Below are 15,725 nucleotides of genomic sequence, written 5' to 3'. Positions count from 1 at the left end.
AAAAGACCAGGCCATTCCTAATGAGTTCTCTCTCTGCCTCATGCTTGTGGATTAGATAATAAGCTCTCAGCTACTGTTCCAGTGCCATGCTATGCCTGCCTGCCTGCCTGTTGGCATGCTCCCAAATATGGTGGTCATGGACTCTAACGCTCTGGAACCATGAGCCTCTAAATTAAATGCTTTTTTTTTATGAGTGCCTTGGTCATGGTGTTTTGTCATGGCAAAAGAAAAGACAGAAAGCAAGTAAATGCACAAAAAGAGTTCAGTATCACTAGACATCAGGGAAATAGATATTAAAACCACAAAGACTGGTCGCTCCATGCTTATAGTTCAAACTGAAGAAAATAATATGTACCAACAAGGATGCTAAGTAAATGGAACTCTTATATAGCTAATAGGAATGCAAAATGATATTACCATTCTGAAAAATAGCTTGGTAACGCTTAAAAATTTCAAACACACAATTCAATATTGCTCCTGGATACTTATTCTAGAGAAATGAAGACATGCTTGTATAAAATCTGTATGCAAATGTTAGAATATAATGCACATACATTTCTACTCTTATTCAAGATATTGTACCTATGCAACTCATTTAACGATGTAATGTAAATTTCTAGTCCTTGAAAATTATTATTACCAACTGTTTATAAGGAATATGCAGGTTAGTAGTTAATCACCTATTATAATCAAACTTATAGTCACACTTGGTATGTTTTCTAGGTTAAATAGACATATTTTAGATATATCATCTTTAATTCAGAGATCTACAGAATATGGCATTTAATGTTTTAATAATATGGGTTCTTTTATTTTTTTTAAAATCACAATGAGACATGTCTGCTCCTGGAAGCACCAATCTACTTCAGAGAAAATAATAGGCATCAAAGAAAACTCAACACGGAGTTTACTCTCTTTCTGGCAAATATAAACCACTGGGCAAGAAAGTGCCCTTACCTTAACTGCTGACAGTATTCTGTTCAAATTGGACAAGCAGGACACAAAAATAGAGTGACGACAAAACCTTGCCAAGACAAGGTGGGACAGTCCTTCAGAAATCTTGCTTAACAAAAAGTTTGTCAGATATTCTAGGCCTTTAAGACAAAGATGGATGCCCCAATGTTGCAGAAAAACCTTGGGTGACTGTCCAGACAGCTGTTTCTGTTGTTTCTCACATTCTTTTGGAAATCACTTGTCTGCACTTCCTGCTTACTCAGTTAATATTTCCTTCTTGGGCCTCTGAAGGAGTTGGAGATTAGATAGTTAAAGTTTAACTTGTTTGCCAGATGCAGAAAGCAAGTTATGATAGAAAGAAAATTAGGTATGACTTTGGACTCATCAAGATAGAATGCAAATGGACTAGACATTATTGATATATTTATTGCCAGCATATATTGCATATGGTATCATACTTATTATATATAATTTTTCTTATATTAGTTATAGCCTTCTTTCCTATTTTAGACAAAGAGGGAAATAAAATGGGTGTTTTAATAAATAAAACTTGCCTGAAGATCAGTGCAAAGTAGCTACACTAGTCATACAGGGCAGGCAGTGGGTGGACACACCTATAATCTCAGCACTAGAGAGGAATATAAGGTAGGATGAAACAGGAACTTGCCTTCTTTCAGTCTGAAGATTTCATGGAGGTAAGAGCTCTCTAGTGGCTTGGCTGCTTTGCTTCTTTGGTCTTCAGGTTGAACCCCAATAACTGTCACTGGATTTTTATTATTTGTGCTACATGCAAACATTTACAAGCACCAGATTCCATAATTGTCCCCAACTGGAAACAACATAAACCATCCTTAAATGGGTCAAACAAATACACACCCACAAAGTGGAGTAATAGTCAGCAATAATAGGAGAGCCTTCTGTGACAAGACAGTCTCAAAGGCTGCATACTCTATGGATCCATTTGACAGTCCCCAAAAGACAACCCGGTAGTGATCAAAAAAATATAGAAGTTGGAACAAGAGTGAGATGATACTGTTTTGGGATGGAACTGTTCTGTATTTTGATTAAGGGTGGTAGGTACAAATCTATCTATAAATTTGCTAGAATTTGAAAAAGCACAAACTGCTATGGATGTGGGTGCACATCTGAGTAAGAGAAAGTTATCCTTCTTAATGATTTAAGACCTCGAGGTAACTTCTAGAAAGCAGGAGTGGTGAACATAATCAATGAGTATGAGAATGACTACTTAAACTTTTGAGGTTCTCTCTGTCCTCATGATGCACTGAAAGTAAGTAATGAGCTAAAGATAAAGAGTTCTCTTTCCTAAACAGAGCTATTTTTGCTATGAAACTTTAATGGAAATACTGAGATGCATTTTCTTCAGTATTCTTTGAGGGAACTGTCCTGATAATTTCATTTTGTATTCAAATCAACTACTGCCACTTTTGTAAAGTAAAGCTACCAACTTTCATGTATACAGTCTGGAACTGGCAACCTATTTAGTATAGTAGAAAACAAAATAAAATAAAAAAATGTCCTCATACTTACACAATTTTATCCGTTTGACAATACACTATACAATATGCTACAGTGAATTTTACAGTGAAATTTTCCACAGTAATATTTCATTTATTGTAAATGTTAAAATAAATATATTTAAAACGCAACCCAAATCTTCCCCTTTAAAATGGAATATATAGTTATTATAGCACTAACACAAATATAAAGATAAAAATTAAAGCAACCCATATTCTTACTAGTAAAGACAATCACTATTAATATTCTGATGTCTTTCTGTTTTTTCAGAAACATTTCTATAAGTACAGAGTATTTTTAGCACGTAGTTGAAGCATTCCTTATATAATAATTTGCTTTCTTATTTTTCTGTTTCCATGGTCCTGTGTCTTTAATCTCACAAAATACTGCTTTAGGTGGCTGTACATTATACTATCCTGTTGATATGGCATAATTTACTTAGCAATAATTTATTCTAGGATATGTAAGTTATATCCAATTTTCATTATTATAAGCAATTACTCATCAATATATTCTTGCATATAAATTTTTTTCTCCTTTTTAAAATTTACTGTGTGGAGGGTGGAGTATGTACAGGTCTGTGTATGGGCATATGTTCCCATGCATGCCTGGAGGCTGGAGGAGGTTGGGTGTCCTGCTCTTTCACTTTTTACCTTAATCCTTTGACAAGGTCTCTCACTAAGCCCAGAGCTAAAGTTGGGCAGCAAGTTCTAGTGATCCTCCTGTCTCTGCCTCATGTACTGCTAGTGTTACAATTATGCATGTGACCATGTGTGACTTTTTATATTGGTTCTGGACATTTGAACTCAGGTCCTCATGCTTGCATAATAAATGCTCTTAACCCACTGAGACATATCCACAGTCCCAAAGAGTACATTTCTTTAGGAAAAAATGCAAGAGCTGAAAGTGAAACTCCTGGAACCCACAAATAAAAAGTAAAGTCATAGCTCTTTTCCGGAATATCAGTCTTTTTCATTGAGTTTGCAATTGTATTGATGGTGCAAGATCAATATGTACAATAAAATGTCTGCTAAGGTAGTGGCTATAAATTATACTATTAACTTTTATATTCCTTACCATTGCACACTCACAATACGTAATACATAAGTAAGCTAGGCTCATTTAGCAATAACATATATTCAGAGAGCAGAATCTTTTATGAAACTCAACTATATGGATTCTTTTATTATCATGTGCAATGATACAGTAGTTCTCTCCATGAAAAACATTTGTACAACTATCTAAGTTGGGAACTGAGCTACTCTGTTCTGCGAAACCCATTTTTAGCTAAAAGAATAGCTGATAAACTATGGTTATTCAGACCTAAGTACCTAAAAGACATTTCCTACAAAATGAACCAACGAAGTCTGTCACTTAAAAAAAAATCAACTCACATTGTTACCAAACCTCAGTATTCAATGTATTTTCATTGGAATATTAATATTTACTACCTTTAGCTCAATAGGGTCCCAATGAGGCTGATTAAAAACTGCATTTTTTATAAGATTATAACATTTGGAAAACATGTATAAGTCACTTAACCAATATTTTCTAAATAACCATTCCATGTTAAAGAATCATGCATAAATAAATGATTCACTCAAGGTTTAAGAGAGAGCAATGGGTTTCGATGTACTACAACATAAAAAGATCAAAGACATGATTTCATACCCAGTGTTGTTAACCTGTAAAAAACTACCTTGGTGAAAAAAAACTCAAAAAACAAAAAAGAAACAATCTTGGCAGAAGGGCTAGCTCAGTAAAGTGTTCACTGTGTAAGGAGAAGTATCCAAGTTTGATTCCCAGAACCCATGCAAAAAAAGCTTAGCAGTGGGGAGGTGAACACAGAAGAATCCCTGGGGCTTGCTAGCCAGCCAGTTAGCTAAATCAGTGAACTCCAGGTTCGCTGAGAATAAGGCAAAGAGATTATTGAATAATAAACCCAACAGTGACCTCTCACCAACATATGCTTTTGCACACACAGACACATAAAATCACACACACAAGTGTACATACCTATATGAACATACCACCCCCAACACACTTTAAGAAACTATTTCAGTGTAGTAACAAAAAAATGAATTATTAAAATTAACAGAAAGGGCTAACAAAACATGCTTCTTTCCCTAACTATATTGGTATGTGAAACAAAATTTTCTTTACAAACCAAAATAGTAAATTACAATAGATGAGATGCTGAAGAAGATATGAGAATTCAACTATCTTTGAAGATAGGTAAGAAAGAAAATTGTAATACCATTGTCTTGATTAGATTATTTTCAATTGGAATATGAAGTTATTTTTTTTCAAAATGGGCTCTTTTTGAGATAGGGTCTCACTATGAAGCACTGGCTGGCCTGGAACTTATATATAAATATCAGACTGGCCTTTAATCAGAGATAAACCCGCCTCTGTCTCTGCTTCCCAAGTGCCAAGATTAACAATGTGTGCCCAAACCCAGATTTTTTTTTAACTAATTAGGCCAGTTTTTTTATTGAAGAAAAAAAAATTTCTGCCTCCTCCCAGCCTCCCATCTCCCCCCCCACTCCTCCCACTCCTCTCCCCCTCCCCCCACTCCTCTCCCCCTCCCTCTCCAGTCTGAAGAGCAGTCAGGGTTCCCTGCCCTGTGGAAACTCCAAAGTCCTCCCCCCTCCATCCTGGTCTAGGAAGGTGAACATCCAAACTGGCTAGGCTCCCAGGGGGGTGGAGTGGGAGGGCGGTAAGGGGAGATGGGGAGAGAAAGTGAGAAGGGGAGGATGGGGGGAACTTGGGGAAACGGGATGGTTGGGATAAAGGAAGGTTGGATAGGGGAGCAGTGAAGCACTTATCTTAATTAAGGGAGCCATCTTAGGGTTGGCAAGAGACTTGGGCCTAGAGGGGCTCCCAGGTGCCCAGGGCGATGTCCCCAGTTAGTTTCTGGGGCAGCTGAGGATAGGGAACCTGAAATGACCCAAACCCAGATTTTTAAAAAATTTTTATTTTTACTTAATATTCTTATTGTCACTCATAAATGGATCAATACTTTAGCACCTCAGTTTTAAGTTAAAATAAAATATGAATTCATAGAAAAATAAACTCATTGCATTTTTAGTATATTAAGAGTGTACTAGGGTCCCAAAGATGAAAAAGATTGAGAACCTCTGAACTATATATACTACTACAAAGGAATGTTTTACTTAAAATTCTTCAATGGGTTTTTCTAAAACAGTAGTTCTCAACCTTCCTAACACTGTGTGACCCTTTAATACAGTTTCCTCATTCTGTGGTGACCCCCAGCCATTGAATTATTTTCATGGCTACATCATAACTATAAGTTTGCTACTATTATAAATCATAGTGTAAATATCTGTGTTTTCTTATGCTCTTAGGCAACCCCTGTGAAAGAGGTTTTAAACCCTCCCCCAAGGGGTCAAGTCCCACAGACTGAGAACCATTGTTCTAAAGGCTCTAAAACATCACTACATCATTAAATGGAAACTTGAAGTTGAGGGGCCTGCATTATTTCTAAATCTTTGTGCATCATATGGACATCAATCCTGAGGAGTGTTAGTTTGATTTTAGACTGTAGCCTTGGTAGTCCTGGATCCTGAGAGTTGGCTAGTAAATCGCCCAGGTTCTAAGCAGTACCAATATTGTTGTACCTCTAACAGCCAAGGAACCTGAAGTACCTGTACTGCCTGAATGAGAAAGCCCTTTCAAGAAACAAGGCAGGTGAGGGATTTGAGCTCACCAAGGCCAGCTGGACTGGGACTGAATAAGCATGGGATAAAACCAGACTCTCTGAACATGGCGAACAATGAAGGCTGATGAGAAGCCAAGGACAATGGCACTAGGTTTCGATCCTACTTCATGTTCTGGCTTTGTGGCTAGCCAGTTTGGATGCTCACCTTCCTGGACCTGGATGGAGGGGGGAGGACCTTGGACTTCCCACAGGGCAGGGAATCTGGACTGCTCTACAGACTTGAGAAGGAGGGGAAATGGAGTAGGGGGAGGGGGAGAGGAGTGGGGAGAGGGGGAGAGGAGTGGGAGGAGGAGGAGGGAAATGGGAGGCGGGGAGGAGGCAGAAATTTTTTCAACAAAAAAAAATAAATAAAAAGAAAGAAAACTACATTATGGCATAAAGTAAAAAAAAAACACAGAAAATTCTGAAGGTGTTATTTAAATCAGACAAGGTTTAAACCAGGACTACAAGATATATATTGCTTTACAAAATCCAAGTTAAGGCCAACATATTATGGATATTGATAAGGGTGTATGTTAAAGCCATTCCTTGCAAAAAAAAAAAATCCCTATAATATAGAAAAAAAAAGATGAACTCGGTTTTATCACACACACACACAAAGCCACACACGCGTGCACGTGCACAAACACACACACACATATGCACTGTTGTTGTTTTGTTTTTTGTAAATCTGGACTTTGAAAATTTTTCTTTTCTTTTTCTTTTTTTTTTTTTTTGAAAATTTTTCTATAGTGCCTTGGAAAAGCAGCTGAATTAATTCTCTCCTAAACAGAAATGAGATCATTTCATTTAATGCAAGGCTAGGCTAGACAGCATCATCTGAAAATTCCAATCAACAACTATCTGTAAAGGTCTGATTTCACTTGTGGACCGTAATGAACATACAACAAAACATGAAAGACAGTCACTGCTTAGGATGCTCACTTCCCACACTGTTGATATGTACAGCAGAGACCTGAAACTTCCATTTTGCTCAGTGGTGTGAAAATCTCACTTTTGAAAGGTTAAATGAAATCTGTTCTGGTTCAATTACTTTACTACAAGATAGTAGCTAGAGATGACTAGAGTAAGATTTGAAGTTGAGTTTTCCCTAAATAGACAAGGTTAAAGAAATCAAACTGAAGAAAGGAATTCTACTGTTTCAGCCCAGTTTTCTCGGATTACCTACGTTTTGTCATCTATGTGCCAACTCCTATGGCATTTCCTTGGTGTTTCAAAAAGCCCCCAATTTTCCCTACAGAGGTAAACTATATCAGGAATTGCTTAAAGTCCAGGTTCAATACACATGGACCAGACCACTGCTAGGTGGTCATAGTCAGAGCTGGCATAATTTGTAATGCTTATTCTGTGGTTGGACCACTCCAAATTGGGTGTGAATCTCCTACTAGTTCCATAGGACCATTTCTAGTTTTGTTCCTACCAAAAATAATTGATGGCATCCAGTAATGATTAAATGAAATAAAAACTAAAGAAACAACAGACAAAGGTTGGTTATTCTATTTTTAAAAAAAAAAGACAAGTGGAAAGCTGTACCTAAGCCTATTTGTTTACTACAACTCCTTTGCGAAAGCAAACATCTCATGATTAACTGCTTGCACATAGAATATCTATCTATCATGTTTTAGAGGATGGGATAACCTATGATTCATTTAGATGTATAGGCAACACATTCTCTTACAATGAGATTCTACCCCCAACTATCATCCAAGCCCTGTTTTTTTTTTCAGTTTTACTGTAGGAACACACCATGAAGTTGCAGCAAAATGTAATACTCAACTCAAAATTAGCATGTTTAACTTATATAAATCTAGGAAAATCAACCATTTACAAATAAAAGCATACCCTCTCTATTAATAGGTCTGGTGTTAGAATACTGGTATTATTAGCTTCCCAATAAAATGGTGTGAAGAAGAAACATCAGCTCTCAGGAAGATTTAGGATGGGTTTTATGGATGCCTAAAGAAATCACCCCTCTTTAAGCTTCACTGGGTAGCAAGTATTAGGCTGACTGTGAAGCTGAATTGGTGAGATGGATATCTATTGCTTATATGTTGCATGCTTCTACTACCACTTATAATTATGTTGTTAGAGACTTTTAAAAAAAGCCTAGTTTATTCTTTCTTTCTAAATGTTCTAAATATAAATAGAGAGGCAAAGAAATCAACAATAATTCCACTACTAAAGTTTAAACTATTTTGAACCAATGTAGCCTGTGATGCTACTGCATATTGCAACCTCTAGCCTAAAAACTATCAGTCTGCATCACCACAGGTAAGAAATGAGAAATTTTGAGGGTTATTGAACACTGAATATTTGCGGCAGAACAGCAGAGAGTTACTGAAAGCCACTGCATGGCTTTCAACCAGATCCACTGTAAAGTATCATTCAAAAAAAATGGATAAATGAAGTCAATAACAATGAGTCCCACTCAGTAACACATTTGTTGGGGTCTGGAGTGAGAAGTTGTCATCTTAACAGATTTATTTAATGTCATTCTGTGACTTCCTTATAAAACTACTTTTGTTTAAGCACTAATTAGCACTATAAATGATGTTTGCTCATGATGCTAAATAAGTTCACATTTTTATGAACAAATAGTTTAACCAATATTCCATTCTGGAATGGTTACACTTTTAAGGGGCAGGCTGAGACAGTGTTTCTTCGTGTAACCACCTGGCTATCATCAACCTCTTTGTAGACCAGGCTTGTCTTGATCTCACAGAGATCCATCTGCCTCCCTAGTGCTAGGATTAAAGGTATGTGCCACTACTCCTGACTCATCATTACACCTTTGATAAAAGGCAATTCCAAGGTCAACCTTGAGTTTAAGAACATAATGCTTGATGGCTGATATTAATTCTCTGGGCATATGTTTTTGAATTCCTCATAAAAATGGGCCCCAAAGAAATAATAATGTACTTTTATCACAATAATACACTAAGAAATAAAACAGAGAAATATAAAGAGAGTAGCAGTAAGCAGGTAACAAGCTAGGTATTGCTCCCCGCCTCTGCCAAGTTATCTAGTTAGGCATACAACTTCTCTAGTCAGACAATGAAAATATTATACTTAGACAGGCTGCTATTCTGTATCATAACAATAATATTTGTGGGCACTGAATCTTTGCCACATACTTGGCTTGAGAAGAAGCTCCATTTGTAATTTAAAAAAAAAAACACTGTGAAGAGAAGTCACACCATCCAACAAGGCTCACATGGGAGCTTTATTAGAAGAGGAGAGAGAAGGGGGCAGAGACTGGTCCCTGGGGACAAGAGTGTTAGGGTGAGGGTGGAAGGAACAGGGGGAAGAGAGGGGAGGAGGGAGGAAGGGAGGAGAAAAAGGGAGGGAGGAAGGGAGGGAGGGAGGGAGGGAGAGGGGAGAGGAGGAGAGCGGAGGAGAGGGGAAGAGAGGGGAAGAGAGGGGAGGAGAGGAGAGGACAAAGACCAAAGAGCTATTTGTCAATGCTTTCAGGATCTTAAAATAACTGTGGAGTTTAGGGTTAACTTGATATTAATTTTGTGTATCACAAATAAGCCCTCTGTCAGTGTAGTAACATTGTGAAAAATAATTTAAAGAAAATATTAAAAATAATAACTTTTACTTGTTGGTCCCTTGGTTACCAAGAATCAAGAACACCCATTACTAAATGAATGGCTGTGGCAGAGATCACAGATAGGACACAGAATATTTAAGCCCAGTCCTCAAAAGGCATAATACAGGAAAATTCTGAGATTATAAAACCTGGAGCTTATTTCTAAGGAATTACACCACTAATTCTGGCCCAGCAACTAATCAAGGGCTAAAACACTGACAGTCAGTACTCATATGCTCACTGGTTTTTAGATGCAGGGGCAGTTCTATCTAGGGTTAGCAATATCTCAACATTCAAAAACACTAGCAAAGAGTCCTTTTGCAGGTATCTAAAAACACAGAAGGATGGTAAAGAAAAATCCTTTGCCCCATTCAAACCCCTTAAACACTGCATAATGAGGAACGAGGAACACATTTTAGTTCACTATCACACTTTGTCTGTCAGAGCCTCCACCTTTAGAAAGGTGTGACTCCATGTATGTATTCAAATGAGTTTAATGTACATAGTAACCAATAATAAATGACCCACAACCCCCTCCCAGGTATCAAGGAGGATTGAATTTCCCACATCAGAAAGTCATTAGGGTAGGCTAGCATCTCAGTCTCATATTCGCTTTTAGGACAGTTGAGGGAACACTTCAAAAATGAACCAGCTAAACAAACTTCCCAGCAGTACTTGACAGAGCTACACCTATTCTTCCCATTTCCAAAGCAGTGGAGAATTAATTACCAGTTCTATGGATCTATTGTAAGTATAATAGACTAAAGAGCTATCACAGACACATTTATTGTAAAAGCACAATCCCAAGAGTGTCTAGTGGAGGGCCAAAACGATTAACACAAATGCTTTGTCAGATCAAAGATAAAACCTGCACCGCCCAATTGAGGAATGAATTAGAACAGTGGGTTATCTTTCAAATTAACCAGGGCAGTTAGTGAGGAAAATTTCATGAAAGTGTAATTCTTAGCCTTTGTGAATCCACACAGCAGGCATTCTGCCAGCTGACAAGATGATGAAATTTTCATGCTTAAAAAAAGCCCTCTTCATTTCCCAATTTAGATTAGCTAGTGCTTCTCTCCCTTTGTCTCTCTCTTTCCCTTTGTCTGTCTGTCTGTCTCTCTCTTTCTCTTTCTCTCTCTCTTGGTATGTGTGTGTGTGTGTGTGCTCTTGGGGACAGAATTTAAGGGGGGGGGTTATGTGTAAATTTTTCATTCTAAACCTGAATTTCAAAAACCATCCTTAAAAGCTTAGAGATTAATTTGCCTTCTTATGAGTAAAAAGAAATACCAGTTCAGTATTAACAGAGTAACAAACACGGCTCAAAGCATACAATCAATTTTGAATTAAGATTTCTTTCTGCTATGTCAGTTTTTCAACACATTATCAAACCTTGAAGTAAAATCTAAAGTTGTATTTCTCCCAAGTAAATCAATATGTTACTCAAAAAGTACATTTGTTCAGTGTCTTGTACATTTTCATGCACATGTAAATTTGTATGTTAATTAAATGAGAATTTGAAGGATACACTCATTACTATACAAAGGGGGTTGGGAAAAAGCATTTCCCACTAAAGGAGTCAGTATTAAAATATGATGTAATGTAGATTTATTGACTCTGAGATATATACAATTGCAAAAATGTTACATCACATTTACTCATCCAGTCATGACAGAGGAACATGTAATGCATTTGAAAATGCAAATGATTTAGAAGTATACTCTGTGACTTTATTTTCTTTTCTTGGTAACCTAATTTCATATAATCTATAACTAGGTTCCTTGGCAGGTTACGTTTGGACAGATGTCATATTTTACCAAACTTCTCCAAGTTCTTCCTTTCTATGTGTACATTTCTTTTCTCATTGTAAACTGATTTCCCTTGCTGTAATTTTAAGACTAAAACAAATATGATACTCTATTATCTAAGGTCCACAAATAATTGTTTCTATTCACTGAGTATTTTTAAATATTACAAAATATGAAGAAGCCATTTTGGTAACCTGCTTCACAGAAAAGTCGCTTAATCTTAGAAGCCTTTCTAATATGCTTACTGCATCAGTCTTTAGCTTGATTGCCATTAATTTTATCATACATCACACTCAACAGTGTGACTTGAGGCACAGTTAACCAAAGAAACTCAACATCGCACCCATCAGCTGGCAAAAGTAGCATTGTATCTGGAGACAACAAAAAATAAAACTGTCTCTTACTGACTTCTAAGATACACTGTTTATATATAACTCAGCATGAGACCATGAAAGAAATGATGGAGTTCTTTTCACCCATCCCAGTAGCTTATGATCAAGATCACAAAGCAAGGAAATTTCTAACTTTGAGGACCAACAGTTCTATCAATCCTTAATTACTAGAGTAATATTTGGAGATTTTGATCAGAAATGTCTTAGAAAAGACAATCAAGTGGGCAGTTAAGTGTAGAAAAACTTTCACTTGCATGTTACAGAAATAGTTGGTAGACAAGACAAGGCAAGTACTCTAACAGCTTTCTTTTAAATACTTAGTCTGCAAGAGTAGATTATTTAGCTTAAAAATGCTTTTTTAACTATGGTCATTAAAACACAGACATGCACACATACATACACGCACACGCATGCACACACACACACACACACACACAATTAGAATTAAAATTTATCTTTGAGTTTGGGCACATTCTAATTATATGGATCGTTTTTCTCCCTATTCTCAACTTAGTCAAAACAGATAGTTCCTTCTCGCAGAAGGAACTAGATTCATTGTTTTAGTATTAACATTTCCATGGTGAAGCTTTTGATAGACTAAACATAGAGGAAAAAGCCAGGATTCTTCCCAAGAGTCAAGAATCATACTTTACTCAACGAGATCTGTAATGAGAAGTTGAACAATTTTGATTTGTGCTCTTCATGCTAAATAAAGGTCTAGCATTTCATAAGGTGAACACTTGATGTACTATAGAATGTGACCCGATAAATAACCTTTATTCCCAACAAGCTCTTCATTTAAGTGCAGCGCAGCTTTATTCACTAAAGTTTGCAGAGTTTCCCAAAGTGTAGTCATTATTATTTAGGCAAACGTACTTTTTAAAAATATAAATACAAATTATTCTCTGCCAAATCACAATATGACTCTGTGTTCTCATCCTTTACCTTAATGCTCTAATACCCATTTATATATAATGAGTTATATTTCTTACTATGTGAAACATGTCAAATTACTTCACACGTGCCTAAAGAAGGGCTATGTTACATTTTAATTAACAAATAGAAAGAATAGAATGTTAAAGTCATTGGTCTTAGCTAATAGTACCTGAACACTTTTATTTAAAAAAAAGCCTTGGCAACAAAGCCATTTTGCTTGTTTTGTTTTTAAAACGGGGTTTTTCTGTATATCGCAATACATATTTTTTAAAAGGTATAGTGAATTTTCAAGTGACAGAAAATTTGTTTAGATGATAAATGATATGACACACTAAGAAAAATGAGAAATGTACAGTCTTATTAAATTTAAATTTTTAAAGAGAAAAAACATTCATTTGAAATGTGGTAAGAAAACAAAACAAAAGCTCGATTTTAAAGCAAAGAAAGCTTACTTACTCTTCTGGGATTTTTTCTGTACATATAAAAAAATGAGATATTCTCTTTGAAATCTCAAATTGCACTTCAATTTAAAAAATGTTTCTTTTCATTTCTTCAGAAAACTAATCAAGAGATTGGCTTAGATTGTCATGTGTGAACACAAAGTACTGGGCAGTGATCAATCCAGTAAAATCATTACCCATAGTACCATGACTCTACTTACTGGAGACAGGCAACATTGCTATTTTTCCTACTCTAGCCAAAGTTCTGAGTGATCATTCAATTTAGTTACCTAGGCAATAACAAATAAAAATAAAATTTCCAAATATAGTTTCACTTTTCTTGAAATTAAACTTTAAATCTTTAAAATACTCTTCAGTAATGAGATATGAGAAAAATCAAATTATTTGTCACATTACCAGACTAAAATTTCATACTTTGGGAAGTTGACATGGCTTAGGTGGTAAAGGTCTTGCCACCAAGCCTGATGAACTGAGTCTGATCCCTTTGAACCAACTTGATAGAAAGAGAGAATTAACTCCCTCATGTTCACCATACAGGCACCATCCTGCACCACCATCACCCACCCATCCACATATAAATAAGAAAATGTAAACAAACTTTAAATTACAGCCTGTCACATTTTATTCAAAGTATTTTACTACGAATTTCCCCCAAAGGTTTTACACTTATATCAAAAACTATAAAACAATTATTATATTTCTCCAAATTAAATATGTAAAGTCTTATTACAGATACTTACATCATAGTACTTTTTGATGCAATGTCTAATGTCCATGATCAGTTTGTTGCTCAGCTGTACCATGAAGGTGAGTGGTGAAGCCTTACAATCAATATTACTGCAACGATACAAGCTGGGCTCCATATCAATTCCCTATAGAAAACAGGACAAACAAGTGTACAAAAGATTATTATCAGAAAGTATTTATGCTTAAAACTTTCATTTGTTTTCATGGTGTACAATACTATTACAGGTGAGTTTTGAACCATACTTTATCCACTACTTATGGCTTAAGATCCCCTTTAGAAGTACATGGCATAAATTCTTGTTATCACAATGGAGTACAAAGTCAAAGGGAAAACCATAAACTCACTATTTTACATTCCATGCAAGACAGGTGTTATGGATAAGGCAACTTCCCCACCGAAAATACCAGAGAAATCATGTTACCAAAAATAAACATTATTCTAGAGACACTGATCAAAACTTAACTTGCACTCATTCATTCCAAACTTGAAGACAAAGCAAAAGCGGTTACATGATATTAGTTTGCTGTTACTGCACCAAGTGAATTTTAGGCAGAAAAATGTAAAATTTAAAATTAGCGCACTAAATAAAGCAAACTAATTTATCACCAGATTGGAAAATCTAAAGTTTCTGTGCTTGAAAAGAATTGAAATATATTTTGGGAAAGAAGGTTTCAATAAGAATATAAATTTGAACGAGTAACTATTAACAGTTGGAGAAACATTTTATTGTGTTGTAATTTGTTTTAAACAAAGACAAAACAAAAATAAGATATAGGAAAACTGTTGGGGTTTCTGGAGCATTTGTTTTCTTAAACATCTTGGTTGGTTTCCTGCTCCAATCTGGTGAATAACCCTACCCCGACAAGCTAAGCAATTCCAGGTGGAAGAGATTTCCGAGCTTGACATCGGCTCTTCCACAGTTAGCCCATCTGCAAGTCGTCAAGCCTCCATGCAATTAACTATCTTATTTACAGCTGTAATGAAGCAAAACTCAAGGATTTAGCAAGTATTGCTGATATGTGTCTGCCTCTTCCTTGCACTTGCTTCCAAAAGCTGCTTTGTTTTGATTCAAAAAAATGCAAAACATCTGCTGTTTGTCCAAATTAACTTAAAATAATTACTTTTAATTTAGATAAAAGATGTATTTTCTTTCAGTTTCAAGGTTTCAGAGTTCTGCTGCCTACTCATTTGCCAATGGCTAGCACACTTATAACACTGCAGTAAAATGAAATGAATTGGCTGAGTTTCAAGTTCCGATCCAAGGTCAATGATACATTTTTTGGCAGTACTTCTTGACAAGAATGTCTCCTTGTGATTTTTTTTTAATGTCTGATATGGAAAGACCACAGAAAAGATAATAAGAGTACCTTTGGGAAAAAAACAAGGTAAGAGGAACATGTAAAGACAAACAAAACCTTCCCAAAATGCCTAATTCTTGTTAACTTAAGATAAAGGCAATTATTGCTTTATCTAAATAAGTGGGGGTTGGGAACAGGGAATACAGGTTACTAATTAAGGAGTTCCAATAAAAATATTTTGAGATAATTAGAATTTTTAAG

At 35.9% G+C, this 15,725-nt stretch overlaps 1 protein-coding gene across 2 annotated transcripts in view; it reads right to left on the bottom strand.

Moving 5' to 3' along the window:
- Positions 1–15,725, bottom strand: part of Pola1 (DNA polymerase alpha 1, catalytic subunit) — a 321,162-nt gene that overhangs the window by 145,365 nt on the left and 160,072 nt on the right. For both annotated transcript variants that reach the window (XM_075958886.1, XM_075958887.1), the window contains exon 34: positions 14,159–14,290. In XM_075958886.1, the coding sequence (XP_075815001.1) occupies positions 14,159–14,290 (132 nt within the window). The remainder of the gene's footprint in view (positions 1–14,158; positions 14,291–15,725) is intronic.

The sequence above is a fragment of the Microtus pennsylvanicus genome, chromosome X, assembly GCF_037038515.1.
Source record: "Microtus pennsylvanicus isolate mMicPen1 chromosome X, mMicPen1.hap1, whole genome shotgun sequence".
NCBI classification, from domain to species: Eukaryota; Metazoa; Chordata; class Mammalia; order Rodentia; family Cricetidae; genus Microtus; species Microtus pennsylvanicus.
This window is presented reverse-complemented; position numbering and strand designations above follow the sequence as displayed.